This window comes from Maylandia zebra, linkage group LG10, assembly GCF_041146795.1.
Source record: "Maylandia zebra isolate NMK-2024a linkage group LG10, Mzebra_GT3a, whole genome shotgun sequence".
Taxonomy (NCBI): Eukaryota; Metazoa; Chordata; class Actinopteri; order Cichliformes; family Cichlidae; genus Maylandia; species Maylandia zebra.
Genome location: NC_135176.1, coordinates 2,350,254 through 2,370,466, shown reverse-complemented (window position 1 = coordinate 2,370,466; position 20,213 = coordinate 2,350,254). Strand labels below are relative to the sequence as shown.

The 20,213-nt window shown below is 41.4% G+C and overlaps 1 protein-coding gene across 1 annotated transcript; it reads right to left on the bottom strand.

The window, feature by feature from the left end:
* Positions 1 to 5,052: 5,052 nt before the first annotated feature.
* Positions 5,053 to 19,243, bottom strand: umodl1 (uromodulin-like 1). Its single transcript, XM_076888893.1, has 16 exons — positions 18,280 to 19,243; positions 17,858 to 18,016; positions 16,735 to 16,856; positions 16,425 to 16,608; positions 15,585 to 15,725; positions 13,843 to 14,106; positions 12,728 to 12,985; positions 11,357 to 11,469; positions 11,062 to 11,281; positions 9,707 to 9,844; positions 9,171 to 9,628; positions 8,855 to 9,015; positions 7,924 to 8,154; positions 6,425 to 6,581; positions 6,232 to 6,316; positions 5,053 to 5,695 (listed from the first exon to the last, which is right to left on the bottom strand). The coding sequence occupies exons 1-16, from the start codon at positions 18,377 to 18,379 to the stop codon at positions 5,508 to 5,510; spliced, it is 2,979 nt and encodes a 992-aa protein (XP_076745008.1). The 5' UTR covers positions 18,380 to 19,243; the 3' UTR covers positions 5,053 to 5,507.
* Between the last annotated feature and the right edge of the window lie 970 nt (positions 19,244 to 20,213).

Genomic DNA, 20,213 nt, shown 5'->3' with positions numbered 1-20,213 from the left:
TTCTCCAAGCATGACATCCCAGTGTATTTCAGACCCAGCAACACACTCAGACAGAAACTGGTTCACCCGAAAGACAAAACGCCAAAACACAAACTTAACAATGTGGTGTATGCTGTACAGTGCAGCGAGGAATGCCCAAACCTCTACATTGGAGAGACCAAACAGCCACTTCACAAGCGCATGGCACAACACAGAAGAGCCACCTCCACAGGACAAGACTCAGCATCCATCTGCATCTAAAGGTCAAAGGTCACTCTTTCGAGGTTGCCAATGTTCACATTTTGGACAGAGAGGACGGATGGTTTGAAAGAGGAGTGAAAGAAGCATCTATGTCCACTGTGAGCGACCATCTTTGAACAGAGGCGGGGTTTACGACACCAACTGTCTGCCATCTATAATCCAGTTTTGAGATCCCTCCCCAGACGCCTTAACGCCCACTCACATCCTGGGCCATCTGACCTCAGGAATTCGCATGATAAGGTGGGGCCAGGTTTCACAATGAGCTCACCCGAAACTCTGGCTGATTGTGACCCACACCCAGTTTCACACCTTGGCTCAGGCGATTAGAGGATCATCAGGGGGTCCTTTTGTCCCTCTGTGGGGGGTCACTCCCACTAGGTTTATATCTGGGACTCTCCACCATTTGACCCTAGAACTGAAGAAGCTTCTCGGATGAGAGGTGAAACGTCTTCAAGCAACTTAAAGAAGTCCAGACGCTTTTCTTTGCAAGCTCCTTTGACAAACATATTTGTGCAGATTTCAAAATCATAGTTTTTTGTTTTAATTCAACCTTTTTTTAAAACAGCAACATTTTATTATACAGCGCACACTTTACATTTTAATCTATACGTCAGTTAACAATAAACTTGGTTTTCTACTGATACTGAACTTGAGTGCAATGTGCAAGAAGCACACTTTAGACCCACTACTGCTGTTGTCTCTCGTAATTACACAGCTACATTTATAAAGACGCAGATTCATAAATCAGATGGAGGTGCAGGTGGTCTGATGGCACAGCTGTAAAGGCTGCTTCCTCTTATTTTTATCTGAAGTACGATATGAGACACACATATAGTTTATTTCCCTTTTCTCCTAAAAAGGCCAGCTGCTACCCATTTGTTCCTCTTAGCTTGATTTTGTTCACAGTTTGAGTCTTCCAACTGTTTTCTTACGTTGATGGACTTCTGTTGTGTTAAAGAGGAATATGATCATCAGGGTGTGATGATTAGAGTCTCTTAGGTTTGGTACCAGACTTCTGCTGAGGTTAGAAGATCAAGAAGACAACTGGCAGAACACACCTGAAAATCCCATGTGAGTGCTTGATGATACACTCTATCAAGAACTCAAAGATGTCTAAAACAGCCTCTTTTGTAAAGAGCCTTGAAGGTATTTGCTGTGTGTGGAAAATCAAAAGGTTTGCTGTGTTACCTCCACGGATTTTTCTTTTCTTCCTTTTTACTTGCTTTGAACGATATATTGTGCCTAAGTGCTGTACAAAGATACCTACACTGATGGTGTGCATAAGAAGATGTGCAAGAGGACAAAGTGGTCTAAAATTCCAATTACATTCAATTAAACCCGGAACTATCTGATCAAAGAATTAGATTAGACTGAACTAGATCTGACCGGGCATTAAATGCCAGCTTTCAGATCCTGTTTCAGTTTTTGTCTCTGTGCCACAGACAAACCTTGATACTCAGCGCTCCAGCGAACAACAGTTAAACAAACCGGGACTAGTTGTTCTCACACAGGTTGGTGTGTATCATTCCTGGGTGAAAATTTAGACCCTCACTAGACTTGACTCTTTTACTACACTGGTAAGTCTGCAAACACTAGATATTATTGCATCAACAAAGTGACACGTTCTGCACAAAAAAGCAGAACATGTCACTAACTCATATTTCATATGTGGTTTATTGTCTGTTACATAAGCAAGAGCGAGATAAGAAACAGATCAGGGAGGGAGGAGGACATTAAGCAGCTGGGTTGAGTTTTGGTAAACAGAAGCTGCTTCCTTGTTACAATTTATGTAGCTCCTCATTAGATTACCCTTCCCTCATTACTGCTCTTTGCTTTAAAGGAAATGGCTGCACGTATCAATACGCCTCTCCTCACAGGCACACAGATAAAGACAGAAAGTTGTCACACAGTAAAGCTGAGCTCCCCTTTCAGAGACTTGCACTGGTGCTGAGGTTCACCGGGATTTGTGTAATGTGTGCATTGATAGGCTGTTGTCTTAAGCAACCACTGGGGGAGGGGACGTAATGCTGTCAGTCTTAATCAGCAAGCCAGACATCCTGGTGACAGAAAGTGTGCTACGGCAGAGGCAGTCTCTCAATTTGTTTTCCAACTCAGAAAGGGTCATGCAAACGGGAATCAAACGCTGAAGATGATGACTGAACAAAGAGAAGGACAAAGATAAAATGAAGATGAGATTAATTAACAATGGGAAACAGATGAGGAAGAAGACACAGGTGAATATAATCAAGACAACCAAGCTCACAGGAAGTATTAACATGACACCAAAGAAAGCAGAGTTTCAAAGTAAAACAGGAAACATCCCAATAGAAGTACTAAGCACAGAGAAGATTCTCACTAAACATGATAAAGAAGGAAAAACTAAAATATGAAATAGAATCAGAACAAAAAACATCCATTTTGTACCACTTATCAGGATCCAGACTGCAGGGGCAGCTGTCTACGCAGAAATGCCAAGACCTCCCTCTCCCCTCCCGCATCCTCAAGCTCTTCTAGTGAGACACAAATGGTCCAGTTGAGAGACTAAGGCTACGTTCACACTGCAGGCGAAAGCGTATCAAATCCAATTTTTTTGACCCTTTGCGACCCATCTATCCGATCATGGTCTGACAGTGTGAACGGCACAAATCCGATATTTTCACATCCGATCTGGGTCACTTTCGTATGTGGTCCTGAATCCGATACATATCCGATGTTTTAGAAAGCGACTGCTGTGTGAACGGTCATGTCGCATTAAATCCATCTTTTACGTCACCGACACAAGACAGATGTCAATTATCAGCGCCCGAGAAGACATCGTGAACGCTTCCTGGCCATCCAGTGTAGATGTCAGTGAAACTGTTGGGAAGACAATGTGAACATTTTCTTTGTTCTGTATAATCTGCAGATTCTGACAGAAATCTGCAGCTATCCTTTGAAGCACCACTCCTCTAAAACAGCAATAAGGATCATTATTAGGTTATCTACATTATTATGTAAATTTTATTTGTAGTGTGAACGAGCAGACAAAAAAATCGGATTTGATCAAAAAATCGGAATTGAGCATCAAGACCTGCAGTGTGAACGTAGCCATAATCTCTCCAGATTATAATCCAGCCCAGGTTCTCCTCCCAGCTGAGCATGCTCGGTGTACCTCAGCTAGGAGACCCAGACTTTTTTGAATGTGGATGAGGAGCAGCTCTTTTTGAATTTTCAAAAAAAGAAAACTCTGCTGAACTCATCTGCTCCCAATTAGAAGAAAAACACAATGTTCAACTGGTCATTGAAATTCCAGATTACTGAGTGTAAATGCATCATGCCTAGCAAGTAACTATAGGATATCCTTTGGTAACAGTTTCACTGTTGATTAACATAGTCTATAACTTTGCATTAAATTCTTTGACTAGAAACTGCAATTATGAAATACATGAAAAACATACTGGAGTAAATGTTTTTCACAACTGAAACAAACTGATGGAACTGACTGAGAATTAGATGTTGTATATCAAGTGAGAGGTATTTTCTAATAGTTCGCGGACAGCATAATTATATCTCTCACCTCTGAAGATTGCAAAGCCATTACACTGGCCAGATGCCTGAGGGACGGTGTTAATGTGCTCTATGAAAATACAATCGGGATCAGGATGTTTAATTAGTAATGACCCGTGTGAGAGAAAGCACATTTACAGCCATAGATCATAAAGCAGAACCAATCACTGTTTCAGAGCCGCTGTTACGGGATGAACAGTGAGGCAGAGAGACTGGTGTAGGATGCAGGAGGAGGAAAACTGGAAGGACTGTGGAGACGTGGATCATGTTACAGCCATTACTGCCTCCCAGAATACAGACGCACAAAGTTGGAAAAGTAATTCACGGCACTGTCACACTTTAGAAAGCACTCAACAGACACAAGTTATTTGTGTTTAAAAACTGGGATAATTGACACTGTGTGTGTGTGTGTGTGTGTGTGTGTGTGTGTGTGTGTGCGTGTGTGCGTGCGTGTGCGTGCGTGCGTGCGTGCGTGCGTGTGTGTGTGTGTGTGTGTGTGTGTGTGTGTGTGTGTGTGTGTGTGTTGCTTCTAAATTATTAAACACCTGCACATTTGAAATATAGTGCTGTCCAGAGACTAACTGGAAACCATTACCGAAACACTCAGCAGAAGAGATGAAGCCCAGGAATGTGCTGTGTGTGATATAACTTCATCACGTGGTTTGTCTGAAAGGAAGAAATAGAAGCTCCTGAGCTGCAGCCATTCCTCTGCTTTGATCACTGCTGCTCTCGCTCCTTCTTGCTGCATCCGTCATTCCCCTCCATCCCTGCACAGAGCTGTTGCCATAGCGATGGGTTGCCAGGTTTCAGACTGTGAGGCTGAATGGGTTAATGAGAAGGCGGAGCATTTGCTGCACTCCAGATGGTAGTAAGCCCTCCTTCACCACAGGTCTCCAGGGACCTCCCATGAAAGAGAAAGCCGCTCCTCTTTTTAGTATTCACCCCCATCACTGCTGCATTTCTGACCCCGTGACAATGTCGGATTATGCAAAGTGTGAAAGAAAAGCTGGGCTCTCATCTTTGGCTCTTCTCTGCTGAGAAAGGCTCATATGAGATGTTTTCATTAACCACTGATCTGGGTAAAGGAGAAACTGACAGCACAACCTCCAGCCAACTGAATAAAAGCGGGACTGTAAATTTTTTGTTTTTTCTGAATCCACCACCTCACATCGTCCCCTGTAAACGCTCGTGTTTACTCTGAGTGCAGGAAGCCATCTTGGACTGTTTTTTTAATGAAGAACTGTGTTAACAGCACCCCCAAGTGTCTGAGTTTATACAGGATGTGTTTATTGTCTCACCACTTAGAGCACAAATTATGTGTCAGTAAACACAATAGATAACAGACAGCAAAAAATAGCATAAATAACATGATTTAAAGAGGCAGCTATGAACACGTTTGACTATAAGAATAGGATACAGAGACCAACACTTGCATAGTTACTTGGTATCTGATTCTCTGCAGTCATTAAATATGTCATGCATGAAATATTGATAGTTTCTACATTTGACATCCCTGTATACAACCACTCTATCGTTTGAATATCTTAATTATACAAAGAAGGTGCAGGTAGAATTTAAATTCAAACTGTACATAATAGTTTCATGTACACGATAAAGGGTGAATGGTGCAACAGTGACACATGGTGGCAGGTGTGGTGTAAAAGCAGCGACAGCACGTCTAATCTCTTCTAATTGTGTGCCTGTGGGTGCAGGGGCTGTCATTAGGTGTTATAGGCAAGGTAGGTGAACTTCTCCTCTTTGGGTTTGACGTTAAAATTGTAGTGTCCGATGCGGTTCCTCTGGCAGTAGAAGAGGCAGGCGAGGGAACAGATGAAGAAGAGCGACAAGCAAATTCCCAGAATGGAAAGCCCAACTACATTTAGAGTGCTCAGCTCCTTATCCAAGGGCTCTGCAGGAATATATGAACCAAGGCTGAAGAAGTACAAACATGCAGACAAGCAGTATATGATGACAGAAATACCAAAACTTTACTCACTGGCTCTTAAAACAAACGTTTCCAGCTCCCTTACATAAAAATAATGTTTAAAAAAATGTTCCCCTCATGAGTGTGTCATGATAAAAGCAGCCAACCCTTTCCTAGCGATGGCTAGTTAAGAACATGGATAGATGGATAAATGTTTTCCATCAAGTTAGTTGAACTTTCCTCTCCACCACACTGATAATAGCGACAGCTGCACTACTGCCTTAATTCAACAGCTATAGACGGCCCATTTAAATGCTGAGATGAAGTGAGAGCCAGATTTATAATGGCCACTGAAGATTTAAATAGCTTTTCTACTTTTAAAACAGTCCGTGTTGAGTGGAAGCTGAAGTGTCATTACACTTCCAACTGAAGCACAAAAGAAGCATCCAGGTGAAATCAGCCGTGCTCCAACACTCTGGAGTGGAGTGTTTTCAAAGCAGATACTGTGTAAAAATACACACCTTCATCTGAATTCATCAGAGGCCCAGCTGAACCGAACCTTGTTCCAAGTGCATTTACAGATCGAGCTGTTCTCTGGTGACAGTCCTGCAACAAAACATGAGCCGAGTTTATGTTGCATCAACTGCTTTTAGTCTAAGCAGGGTCAAAGCTGCAGGGTTGCATGAAATGTATTGTGGAGTAGAAAGCACTCACTGGCACGCAGCTATTCGACTCAGTCTGCAGGCAGATCTGAACCTTGCAGTGCACATAGATCACCTTCAGGTTGACAAAGGAGAAGATCTGCACGGACAGACGGGACGTGCTGGAGTTCCCGTTCATCATCACTTTGGTGAATGCATTCAGGGAACAGCTGTGGAGACACAGACAGTGGGGCTGACTGATGAACTTAACTGCACCTGATCAAAAACTATTATTAGAAAGCATCGTGCTAAATATATAGACAGCTGAATAATCTGCTGGTTCTCTTATTATCGCTTTGCAGAAGGCTTTAACACAGATTTAGCTACCGCACTGACTCATTGTCACTTTTGATGGCACTTTTTTTTTCTTACATCCTGCTCAAAGATGAATTTCATTTGAATGGAGGGACCTTTAGCTGTGAATCAGAAAATGCCTTCTCGTCAACACTGCTGCATGTGGGAGATTTTGGGGGGGAGGGTTCAGTAGATGATATCGTGACCACCACATTTTCCATGTCCCTGCCATACATCTAAGTACCAGGTGTTTGAAACTGATCACTAGAAAACAAATATTGTAAATATGAAGCTGGAGATTCTAAGTTTGCTCGTAGAAATGGAAAAAAAGGTGATGCGAACAGACACAGTAACAAAACTGGCCCACTGGCAACTATGCAGCTCATTAATTCATATAATTTAGTTCATTTGTTTCACAAATGCCTCCGCTGACACGTGTTTTGCAGTGAGACAATGGGAGTGAGATTTTCTTGTATCTGAATGGGGCGAGGCTAGCTAGCTTTACCCTTATATGTGCATCAGATTTACGTGGTAACTTACAACATAACCGCAACTTCATCTTAACTGTATGCCTATTTAACCCGACGTGCACCTCCCATAGAACGTAACTACACAATGGCTCAATGCATACTTGAATGTTGTGTTGCAGGGATTAAAAGAAGTTTCCAGACTTCCAGCAGAAGCAGAAGCTAAGCTAACCTCCTGCTGACTGTAGCTTTAGACAGTAACTAACAAAATCAGCAACACAATATGAATCCTTGTCTTGTTCTGTCTTTGTAATGATAAAAGAATGGAAGGGCCTGGTTTCAGGCCTTGTGAAAGACTTCCTTTTAGGGAGGGGAAGAAGTGTTTTTATGTGTCACCCCACAGAAGCTGGTCACATTTGCATCTTGTTTTAAAAAGTGTGAAGCCCCAAGTTAATCATATGCTGACTAATGAAGCTACCTACCTATCATTTCTATCATCCAGAACAAGTTTTCCTATCAACTTAAAACCACAGATGTTTATTCGTTGAGACAGAAACTGTCAGGAACTTAATTTGTAGAGTTTTGGCTTTTTAAATGACACATTTTTATATAACGTGTGTTACCAATGCACATGTTGGCCAAGTCAACCCCATCTGAGATCTTAACTCCAGATTAAAGTTGTCTGAGTTAACAATAATCATAGTGGTAACAGTATGAGTAAGCTAAAGAAAGCTGTAGCTGGGAAACAGACCTTTTCTCCAGGAAGACATGGCTGTAGGCGTCTACGGGGTTTGGGGTGGGAGTGCACCAGCACTTGCTGATGACTACTTTAATGTGATCTGAAGAGGTGTTGAGTCTGACCTCCACTACCACGGGCTGCTCACGGGACAGGCTGTAGTTGTAGGGCAGAGGCACTGCACTGTCCAACAGATGCACGCTCATCTGCAATGACCCCGATCCTGTGATTTTAATTATGTCATACCTGGATATGGATGGGAATGAATTGTAGGTATAATGAATACAATATAAACTATACAAAATATTAAAAATGAAATATTTATCAGTTTATGCTACTAATGCACAACATAACTGCATTCAGTGAAAGTGGGACATGAGAGTTTAAGTGAAGTAAATAAGCTAAACACCTATCAGACTTATGCTCAATAGGATTTTAGGAATGGCTATAGCCTGCGGTGGCAACACTGATGAGTGCTGAGCGGCTTTCAGCCTCAGTTAAGTCCATTTATATAACTAAATGGGAGCTCTACAGTATCAGCCTCTATCTTGGGATTCATTCTTGTTTAAACCTTCATACCAATGACAGCTGTTCATGAAACGCAGTTCAGGGTCCTGAATATACTAACAAAGAATTTATCCCAGTCTGTTGTTGCTTGTTACTGTCAGCTAATAAAGGCTGCTCGTGAAACTGCTGTGTAAATGCAGCAGCAGCAATCAAATCCCCGCTGTGCTGATATTCTGAACAGCAACACTGCCTCTCTGTGATATTGCTCAAGTAGGTACTTTTTGAATGTGTCAATATTCTGTTCTGGAGAAGTAGTTCTTTATCTCTCGATGCTGTTTCCTCTTGAGGCATTTGTCAGCTGTGTCAGTTATCAAGGGGTTACTGATTTGAAAAATAATAAAATATAATGAGTATTCGTGACAGTACTCATGGCACTTACCCCATGGGGCTAAGGTCTGCAGAAATAAGCATGCTCTTCATGTAGGTACACATGATTGGGACTTCCAGCTGTTTTCTGGGCACCTCTGTTGCTCCCGTTGGTGAAGTGTATGGATCCATAGTGTTAAGCAGGTTTACAGAGGCTATGTAGTGGGTTTCATTCTGAAATACCGACACGGCAGAAAGAGCAGAGTGTTGGTTTTCATACTTTTTTATACTTCGTACTTAGCTGAAGAAGATAATGGCAAGCTAGTATACAAAAAACAAGAGCACAGGGGATTCAGGAGGTTTCCCAAATGCAGAGGAGAAAAACTCACTTGCACAAGTTTAGTGTCGCACTCATTCCAGGCCACGGTCAGCTCCACGTGCGTGTCATTGCCGCCATTGATGCCACAGCCCACCGTGCCCAAGTAAAGTGCACTCTCCTGGATCATGGAGCTCAGAAGAAAATTCTTAGTGACAGTCACAGTGATAGCCGCAAGTCTGCAATGGACTGAGAGGGCTTCTTGGATAGAGTCGTCGGTGGCAGATCCCAGAGCAGTGGTACTTTTTGTTGAGCTGGTAGCAGTTGTTGTGGCAATTGTAGAGGCGGGGATGGCTGTTAGGGAAGTACTGGTTGTCGGGGTAGTGGTGGTGGAAGCTTGAGCAACAGTTGAGATTGTTGTGAAAACCATGTGACTTGTTGATATACTGTCTGTGGTTATTTCTGGAGCAGTAGTTGAAGTGGTTACAGCTGTCGTCAGGGGCGGTGCCGCTGTTTCTAAGGTTGTAGGTGCTGCACGAGACAATGCTCGCTGGTTACAAAGATATTCTGTTTTACATGTAATGTGTATAAATGAGTTTTTACAGCTACCTTGGCAGACCCGTCCAGGTCTCTCTGGGTCGTTGTCAGTAAACCCGAACAGGCAAACACATGTATAGGAGCCCCAGGTGTTGTTACATGTGGCCGACTGGGAACAATCATTTTCCCCCGAAGCACATTCATTAAAATCTACAGACACAGAAATAAAAAAATAGAGTCAGGTATTATGTTATTGGCTGATTATTTAGATGTTACTTTAATTACTTTGAATTTCCAAAATGTTGCTTTTGAGACACAAAAAGGTTTTGTTAATACTTTTAGTGCACTTAGGTCTTTTGAATGGTATGTACTAAAAAACATTGTGCAGTTAGAGCATTATGACTTTGAGCATCATTTGTGTTGTATTTCCATACAGCTGAGAAAATTAACATGAGGCAACAGCGACCAAGAAATATTGCCTTTTAAGTCAAAGCGTCAGTCGACATCCAGAATTTCTGGATTCCACAACGCAGCTTCATAGTTATTCTAACATATTGTGCCAAGAGAGAAAGTATGTGGAGCGCACGTGTCCGAAGCAAGACTGCAGAGAATCGGCAAACGTACAATAAAAACACAACACGTTCTGAAACGCTGACTCGGCCGTCCCGTTCAGTAAACACGTGAACAGGATATTTCTGCTATAGTTCGGTGAGTTTTTTTTCAGGTCCATGAAATAATTTCAGTCATTTAATTATTTATTTATTTTCAAAAATCTAGATTTTAGTTTAGTTAAATGATTTCTTCATGTTGAGTTTCAGTTTTCAGTTAGTTTTAGTTAAGTTTGGTTCACATTAACAGACATGAAAATTGCAGCTGCCTTTCACTCGTTAATGGACATCCCAGAACAATAAAACAATAAAATAACTGCTGGCTATATTTTAATCAAAAGCTACCAAGAAAACTGTTTGGTACAAAGACTGTGAATGACTGCTGCAGGATGATTAAGGCCCCATTTCTACTTCTCACCTTAGCCTATACTGCAACTTCTCATGCACGTCTCCAGAGATGTAATCTCCTATAGTCTGCAACACAAACATTAACTGCTGTGATTTGTAGTAGGCTGGCCCCCTGACTCTCACTAGTCAAATGCACAAACACAATATATCTATTTTATGAAGATTTATGAAAGTTTTAATATGTTGCTTCTACCATCATGGCCCCATTTATATATTGGGCCACCTCCAGTGCCTTCTTTCTTTTCTGTGCTGTGATTTCAGTAAAAATAAAACATTTGCTAACACCGCGAGTAAGTCTTTAACGCTAATTTGCTATAATGTCAAACTCAGCACTCCCTCTTTGAAGCATTTTCCCAGCAGTGTGCCACTAACAGCCCACAGCATTAGAATAAGCAATATAAAGACACATACCATTTAGACTTGTGCTGTTTTGATCTACTGTGTATGTCGAGCTGTTCGTCAGGGACTGCAGAACTGCTGTGGACACATTGCTTATGTCCAGGCTTTGACTTGGGATAAACACTATGGTGAAGTTGACCATCACGCTCCCCGGGGAAAAGTTTCTGATCTCGATCCTGACCTGGCCTGAATCCACCATGGCTTTCACCTCTGGAGACACAGACTGGTAGATCTGGTTGGTGACACAGGAAACAGGCTCAAGTTTGTGTTTTCATTTGCACATCACATTCAGTCACTGGATACTTGCCTCTTCTGTTATACTCTCACTGAGGGTTTTGTAGGCCTGACTGCTGGTGTTCTGGAGGTCAGCTGTGAACTTTATGTTGGTAAGTCGTGTTGTGGCATCGAGAGTCTGAGCGTCTACAAAGAAAACCTTTATTATGCACAATAACCACATTTACCACATAAATGTCGACCGTCCTACTGACCCCAGGCCTTTTGATAAAACACTGATTCTTTTCTTCATCACGCATTAGTCATTAAAGACAATTAAACTGCTGTACTCCTCACTCCCTCAGGGTGGTAACTGTGGCTATGTTCTTATTTTCAGAAATCTGGGTCAGTCACTTTCTTCACTTGTGGCTCAGACAAAAAAACACTTCCAGTATTCTTGTTGTTCTTTTTCTGAAAATACTTCCACAGAGGAGAAATAAAGATTTGACCTACATTTTGACTTCTGAGGGGAAAGTAATGCATCTCTGTGTGTCTAGATTCTCAGTCATGCAGGTAACAGGAGTCTTAAAAGCTCGGAAAAAAGGCAACTGAGCTTCTTTAAGCTGTGACACCGTTTGGCTTCACATCCAAGAGGCTTCCTACCTGTTGTTGTTAGAACTGAAGAAGCGTCTTGGATGTGACGCCAAACAGCTTCACCAACTTAAACAACTCCAGTTTCCTTCTGTTTTCACTTTTCTCTTATGACAGTAACACATTTTATGATTTCTTCTTCTAATAATAACCATGCAGATATCCAAAAAACAGTGTTAAGTGTTATAATAATGTTATAGGTTACATATTGTCACAATGCTATTTGGCAATATAACATTTCTATAATATCGCTGGGAGCAAAGAACAACAAGTGGAGGTGGAAATGAAAGCCTCTGGTGGAAAATATCACTGTTTCCTGAGAAGTGTGTGTCTCCATGCAGAGACACACACAGAAAGAAAAATGACAAAAAGTGTTTTTCAGCATTTTTAGTCAATTAGTCAGTTTCGTTCTTCTGGTTCAGGCAAAATCTACTGCAAAAATATAATAAATAAATACAAATGAATAAAAAACAAGGGAACACTTGAACAATTAGATTTTTTTAAGTCATTTTGAATCCAGCACTCAAAGGGTTGATGATTTGTTTTCAACTCTTTTTTTTTTTACATCAATTTGTTCTCAACAAAATAAAAAGTTCAGCCTGAATATTTCGTACATCAAGATCCAAGGTGACATGTAAGTGTTTCCTTACTTTTTTAAAAGCACCATCACAATCAGCCATAACAACAATATGACTGCATAACAGTTATAAACAAAGGTAAAGCTGTACTGAAAGTTACTGGAGCTGTCACATAGATTGGCAGCTCTCGAGTACTTTGACGTTCATATTTTGATATATATGTTCAATGTACTTACAGGTTTTTACTGAGATGTGAAGAGGGGCTCCTTGATTTCGGCAGGCACGAGGTGTGACGGTAACATTGTAGAGCAGTCCAGGCTTCAGTCCGCTCACCTCTATCGTGGTATCACTGATTTTCTGAGTCTGAATGACCTCTGACCCTTTCCTTAGAACAACCAGGTAAGTCTGTTTTGTCTCGGCATGATTGGACCAGCAGACAGAGAAGGACGTTCCAGTAACATTAGTGGACCATAAGCTGCCGATGCTGGGGGGAGCTGAGGGAGGGGACAGACAGGGGAATCGCTTGTCATTAATCTGAATCTGCTTTCTTGCTGGTTGTTGCGTGGAAATATGCCACTCCCACATCTGTGCGGTTTGTCTTAGGGAATAGCATCCAGCCTTGTTTTGCACAGTGACTGGAAACAAACACCACAGCTAGTCTAAGCCTGTCAAGAGTAACAAAAAAGAACAGCTTAAAAATGCATTATTTTACTTTTTACATCCTGTCAGTTTAATCCTACACCATTTTAGGCCAGTCTTATTCAGTCTGTGCAAGTCAGATCCAGAAACTTTCACACAAAGGAATATTAAAATATTATCTCATTTTGAATTTGATGGCAGCAAAATATCTCTAAAATGCTGTTACATCTGCAGCAAAGGATTCCAAGAATCCAAAGAAATGATGAAATCTCTGTGCGCAAAGGACAAATATTGGATGTCACCAGGCAGCACTACATTAAAACCAGGAATAATCTGGCAAGGAAGTCGCTGCATGGGCTCAGGAACACTTCCAGAAATCACAGTTTGCTGTGCGATCCACAAATGGAGGTTAAACATCAAATATACCAGGAAGATGCGAACGTCATGTGAACATGATAAAAATGCACAGAAGAAATGTAAAAAGTAGTCTGAAAAATAAATACTCGAGTAAAAATAGCTGAAATTTTTTTACAGGTGTGAGAATAACAATTTAAGACTCCTCCAAAGAGGATGAGCTTCAGTGTAAATGATGTCAAATTATAAATAAATGCTTGTTAAACCCAAATATCCCTCTCTTTCTGGCTTGGACACCCTTCCAATCAAGAGATGGAGATTTCATGTAAACTTTAGATGAAAACAGAATATTTCTCACAGCATGTTGTTGCTGGATGAGCTGACTCCACAGCTGTATTCATTTGGCTGTGAGATGCAGAACTCGTCCACAGCGAAGCTTGTGATGAATTCCAAGAGACAGAGGTCGTATTACTCGGAGCCGCAGTCACGCTGATCTCAGTGGATGTGAAGAAATCTGTTGTGTTGTATCCAGGAGGGCCTTGTGTGCGACTGGAAGCAGGGGGATAGGTTGTGTTCATCAATGCAGGGCTGGTCAGGGCGGTGGGCCACACTCCAGTGTCAGCTGGGAGCAAAGAACAACAAGTGGACGACTGGACTCTAAGTTTCTGGTGTAAATACCACTGTGTGACTCACATCACAGACGTGTAGTAATTAGAAACAACATATAGTGTTTCCACTTTAAAAGAGCAAAAAAAATAAGTAGGTAAGTAGAGTCATGGATCAAAAATACACTTTTACTCTAAACTGTCTTTACATTGATTGGTGACTTGGGTTAATAAACACCATCTTTGTAAGAACCATTCTCAAGCTTTCCAGTATGACGACTGAAGACCTGACTCCGCCCTCCTCCACTCATCAGTGGTGAACAGACAATTTACATGTTGTTAGTCACACAGCCAACAGAGGTCACTTTAGAAACTGTGTCTTTACAAAGCAGTAATAGCAGAACATTGTGGATCATTTATGAGGAAGGACCATCTTCACAAAATATGACAAATGTGGCAACTTTGTTGTGAGCTAGCTAAGCCTTTAAAACTAACCACAATTTCCTTGTTCGAGTAGGTTTGTCTGACTTGAAGAACAACTCTGACACATATTATTGTGCAGCCGTTTCAGATTAAGGAGGCAGTCTGTTAACCACAGCTTTGTTCCAAAACAAGGCCTCCATAGCCTCTGTGTTCCTTAATGTTTTCACACAGCTGTCAGTAGGTGATTGGTAATTGACCTTTTTCTGCTTTTAACAAGAAAACTATCTTTTGAGACTTGTTTTCTTTTTTCTTGTTTGATATTTTACCCAAAAAAGGCCGATGGTGGGCGGACTATTAAAATCTGAGTAAAACTGAGAGAAATCTTCATTTGTTCTCACTCAGCTTCCACCTCTAGTTCTACAGGTCAGTTATTCTAATAGTCTGTGTGTGTGTGTGTGTGTGTGTGTGTGTGTGTGTGTGTGTGTGTGTGTGTGTGTGTGTGTGTGTGTGTGTGTGTGTGTGTGTGTGTGTGTGTGATGGGATGTTGTAAATTTACTCCACCTAGCAAACATCAATACATTAGCATTAGAATAACTTGTGCATAAACTTTAACCCCCCAAAAGCTCTTTGATCAGTCTAACTGTAATCTTATCAGTTTTTATTCGGGGCTTTCTGATGGGGAAATCCCTCTCGTCACTTCTAAAGTGACTGAATCTAAACTATAGTACTTGTCTGAGATGCTGCACTTGCGAGTACAAAAGTAAGGGCTCAGGGGATTTTGAGGATAGGGTAACTGGAAGCACTTGAGAAAAAGAACACTTTCAAACGAGGTTCAGATGTTATATTTAGCAATATGATTGCTTTCTCTGTGTACATACATTGTGCACGTGTAAGTTAAGTGTGAGCTAGTTTCTGAAAAACCTAAATAAATTGCACAAATTGGTGCGCATAGCAAAAATGGAACAAAGTCATGTGCAAATAAACATTTTAATTATCTGGCAATTATCTCACAGTCCAGACTTTAAAGGGTTACGTCTGCACTGCAAACACACACACAAGTGTGCGGTCAAACCTGAACAGTGGGCTCCAGGGTTGCTCGGGTCAACATCAATGTAACCTTGGTGGCAGACGCACTCATAAGAACCCACTGTGTTGTTGCAGTCGGCCCAAAGCGAACACTGCCGAAGAGCAGAATGTGCACACTCGTCTACATCTGCAATGAAAATGCAGACATATGGAGGAGTTAAGCAGCAATTATAATTACACATACATAAAAGCTGTTCAATTACAGTTGTGTTTGCATGAGTTGTAACAAATGTGTTTCTGAAAATAAATCAATAGTTTATAGTGGAAGCTGTTTAGAAAATCTCCACATCTGTTCGGGACCCTGGAAAAATCACTGGAACTTGAAACACATTATGCAAGTCAAGACTGGATTCACTTATCTTGCTCACGTCTTTCATTTAAAGGCTTGAAAATTCAGATGTGTCTAAAAATAAATGGCTTTCAGCACAGAAAAAGGGAAGTTAATTATCTCTGAGAAAAAGCCAGCTTGACGTGCACGCGAGCCATGTTTTGTGGGAATGTAGCAAGCATGACTGATTTATGATAAATATCTGAGTGTGGGTGTGTGTTTCGTGTGTTCATGCACGTGTGTTTGTCTCTGTGTGTGCGTGTGCGATCGCTCTGGTGTTATTTTCCGCTGTTGCAGGAAACATCCCACAGATGACTGTCACTCAAACAGAAGTAGTGGGAGAAGGAAACTGTGGTGCGACTGAGTCATTTTTTCCTGAACGCCGTGTTCTTTGCACATGAATCATTCTCAAAACTCTACAAGAATGTCATTTCTCAAAAGAAAAAAAGCCGAGTAGCTTCGCAGAGAGGTCAAAACTGCCATACAGTGCCTCCTCACCTTGCACTGTTATTGAAGACACTTCCTCTATTCGTTCGAGAAGGCGATGCAGCTTCGATGTGACGTTGTACAACGAGAGAGTGAAGTTACACTCAATCAGCAGAGAGGTGGCAGTTCTGTAGGGATGCACAGGCCATGTGCTGAGATAATAGACAGAAACATCAGACTGCAGAGCTCCAGTCACCTGATGATGACACAGACGAACATATTTTCATAAAAAAAGCGACCACCAAGGAAAGTGCTTATGTTGGAAGTCTAGTCTCATTATAAATGTCTGGAGGAAGTTTGACCATAGAAGCTGTTGTGTTACCATTGCTTGCAGCAGCCTTGTGTGATTCAGAAGCCCTTCATTCTTGGACATCAGTTGCTGGTAGTCTGTCTTCACTGTCACTGTTGCATTCAAACGGTTTCCTCCATTCTCAGAGTAATTTGCTGAGATTAACATGATACAATATAAAGATCAGTGTCGACAGATTTCTCCCTGCTTCAGAGAAAGACCTACAGGCTCACTTAAGAGCTTGGTTAAAAAAAAGAAAATCAGCTGATTTATTTATTTAATTGCTAAATGAAATATGAACAGGCTGAAGCGGTCTATATACGACTCAGCAGTTATTCCTTTCATATTTTCTTCAGCAGGAAGGGATCCAGTGAAAATGGCACACACACTGTGGGGTCTGTGGATTACCCCAAGTCACTAAGATTAGTTTGTAAAAGAATTTGGTGGCACTGTAATTTTACAAGAACACACGTACGAACACCCGAAGCAATGAAACACACAACATTGCTTGTCAGACAACATGTCAAGACAACATGTTCTTTTTATTTTTTTGTGTGTCTGTTTTTTGCTGCACTCTTAGCGTGTGCGCGGTGTGCATCGGCTGAACGTGACACAGAACATATGAGCGTGTTTTTGTTAACACTTTCAGTTTCTGTAACTTTTTACTGTTGCTGTAAGAAAACCGATGCATTTTTTTCCTTTACTTCATTTGACGGTGGCACGGTGGTTAGCACTGTTGCCTCACAGCGAGAAAGTCCTGAGTTCAATTCCACCAACAGTGAGGAGTTTGCCTGTTTTCCCCGTGTTTGCATGCATTTAGTGTAGCCCTCGCCCTTCGGGGGGATCTGCCCTCTCTGAGTGCTCATTTTTGAAATTTTACGAAATACCAAGGAAAATGACACATCAACAGAGCGGCCACATCAGCACCAAGATGGCAGCAGTAAAGCTGCACTAACAGATAAAAACAGTTTGTCATGTTTAGCTGATATACCGTAGACGCTGGGCAAATTTCAGTTTAATGCCTCAGTGAGTTGAGTCGCTCATTACGTTTTAGCACTATTCTAAAACTGTCATTTGCTTAAACAAAGCACAGTAAGATGCATGGTGAACATTCACTTTAAATGCAATGTGGATGCAAAATCACATATATACTAACTTGCTGGATCACTGCAGGAAGAGTGGTGAGATCTCTGGCAGCATTTTTGCCAGCCTGGACAGTCTATATCCAAGTCACACTCCTCAGAACTGGGATGCAATCCATCTGCAGTTGGACAGGATCCTGGCTTGGAACTAAACTCACCACTCCTGTTTACAGCTTCATTCAAAGGAAATAACATGTTGCAGGCCATATATTAGCAGTGAGATATTTGTAGCATTGCAGTTTCAGCGCTTCCATCTGGTGTCTTGCACACAGCACCACACACTGAAAGGTCACGCTGACTGCCTGGCCAGAGACAGTGTGTGTGTGTGTGTGTGTGGTACATAATCAGATTTTGCAGACAGAAAAAGTGTCTTCTACAGTCTAAGAACAAAACAATGTGTGCTTTTCTTTAATCCTGATCAGTGCAGTATACTCACGCAGGGCACAGTAACGACCAACTTGCACATAGCCAGAGCAGCATCCCATCACCTGCTCCGTCACCAGCTTGTACTCAGTCTGATGGATCATCCTGTACATTGTGACATTACAAGTCTTCCAGAGGAGCCAACCGCCACAAGGCTTTGACACTGAATAGGGAACCTTGTGCACCACCAGGAAACTCACAATCTTTGTTTTGTTATGAGTGCACAGGTGGTAGCCAGACAGACACAGGCTATTTCCTGAAAATAAAATATATCTTTTGGATATCAGATGTTTCCATTGGTATCTTGTACACTGCTGCAAAATAACATTTTGAGTCACTCTAATAAACTGCTCCTATATGTTAATGTGCTCGGAAAGTTTTGAATGAAATGTGAAGGCTTTAATCGAAATAAATGTCACATTCTGTTTTGTTAAAACATCTGTTTAGAGTAAATCTGTCGTCGGCATCGTGGCCTACCTTCATTCACAGTGTCCTGTCCCCTACAGAGAGCCAGCAGGGCCACAGCCACCCCAAACGAGAGCATCCAACTCATTTTCACATCAGAATCTCACCCATGTATTTAAGCACCACATTTTACCTCCATATTTCACTTTGAAATGATACCAGCGCACTGTTCAGGGTGTAGTCAAAGACCAAGTCCTCTGTGGCTATCTTTCCCCTCCCCTTAATGACCCAACGGTCCCAAATGTACCACAAAATTACAGCATCCAACAGGTAAGTATTATATGAATTTAGATATTTGCAGTTACCATTTTATTAATTTACTAAAAGTATATTAATTTTGTTTTTTTAAGCGGGTTTTAAATTGCTGTCAGCGAAACAACCTGGATAATCAGCATAAACACGACAAACAAAGTCTTTGCTTTTCATGCAACCTGTGAGAGGAAGTGCATGCTTTTATTTTTGTCAAATAAATGCATTATGGATTTGCCTATTCTTTGGCTGTGTCATTGTAAGTAAACATGTTTATGAGGCCAAGGAGAATTATGGGCTGGGAGGAGTCAGAGTCCCTAATGGCTTGGTTTCCACTCAGGTAACCATGGCAGTGCTTGCTATGATGCTGGCATTAACAACCAACCATCTTAGCTATTAAAATCAAGTAAGGAGGAGTGAGAACTTCCCTGCCATTTTCCCACATGTCTTCATTCTGCTAATATCAAAAAGCAACAGGATGCTTTGGCTGTCAAAGACATATTCTAAAAAAAAGGCTCTGAATGTGTCCGGATGTGAAAATCCTGCTAAAACTCTACAAGCCTTTTGGCATGCCTTTAATTCTTCGCAGAAGTACCCGTTCAAATAATGGTGTTCCATTAATAGTAATGAGGTGTGAAAATGAACCTGATTAAACGTAATTCAGTGATTAAGCAGTAATGAGTGGGCTCATGCTAGCAGGCTTGTGGGTGTGAATGCAAGGCAGTGAAGGGTTTTCAGATGGGTTATCAGAGGTCACCAAACATAAATATATGCTTTGCATACGCATGCTTTCATGTTTTGTTGAACCTAAAGATAACTGGGAGTGGTGCTGTCTTTTCACCATCAGCGCTGTCCTTGATTAAGTGAGATGAGACTGTTGCCAGGTAGGCTACTGTAGCAGATGAGGCTTTCCAGGAAAAGGCCTTTAAGCAAAATAGGCATGGTGACAAATCCCCACTGGATAGAAGTGATGACACAAATACACTGCTGTGCTGCAGTGACTTCTTTTGTAGTCATGGATATAATTAGTTTCACTGGGGCTAGATGGGCATCAAAGTAGTGTCTTCTGTAGCATTGATAACGTTTAAGTCATGGCATTGTAAAGTAAAAAAGTACTCTTTAAAATAATCAGACCAAAACTATAATAATTAAGAAAGAAACAAAAATAAGGAGAGCACTTACTTCCTACTTGGTGTTAAAAGTTTCCACACTTGGTCAGGTTTACTGTAACAC

Bases quoted from the DNA above. Each gene is read 5' to 3' on its own strand.
- umodl1 (XM_076888893.1), bottom strand. From the start codon at position 18,379: ATGTACAGGATGATCCATCAGACTGAGTACAAGCTGGTGACGGAGCAG. The intron at 18,017-18,279 runs GTGAGTATACTG...CTTTGAATGAAG, and splicing joins TGGTCGTTACTGTGCCCTGC to CTGTAAACAGGAGTGGTGAG. The intron at 12,986-13,842 runs GTGAGAAATATT...CCCCTCCCTCAG, and splicing joins TCATCCAGCAACAACATGCT to CTCCCCCCAGCATCGGCAGC.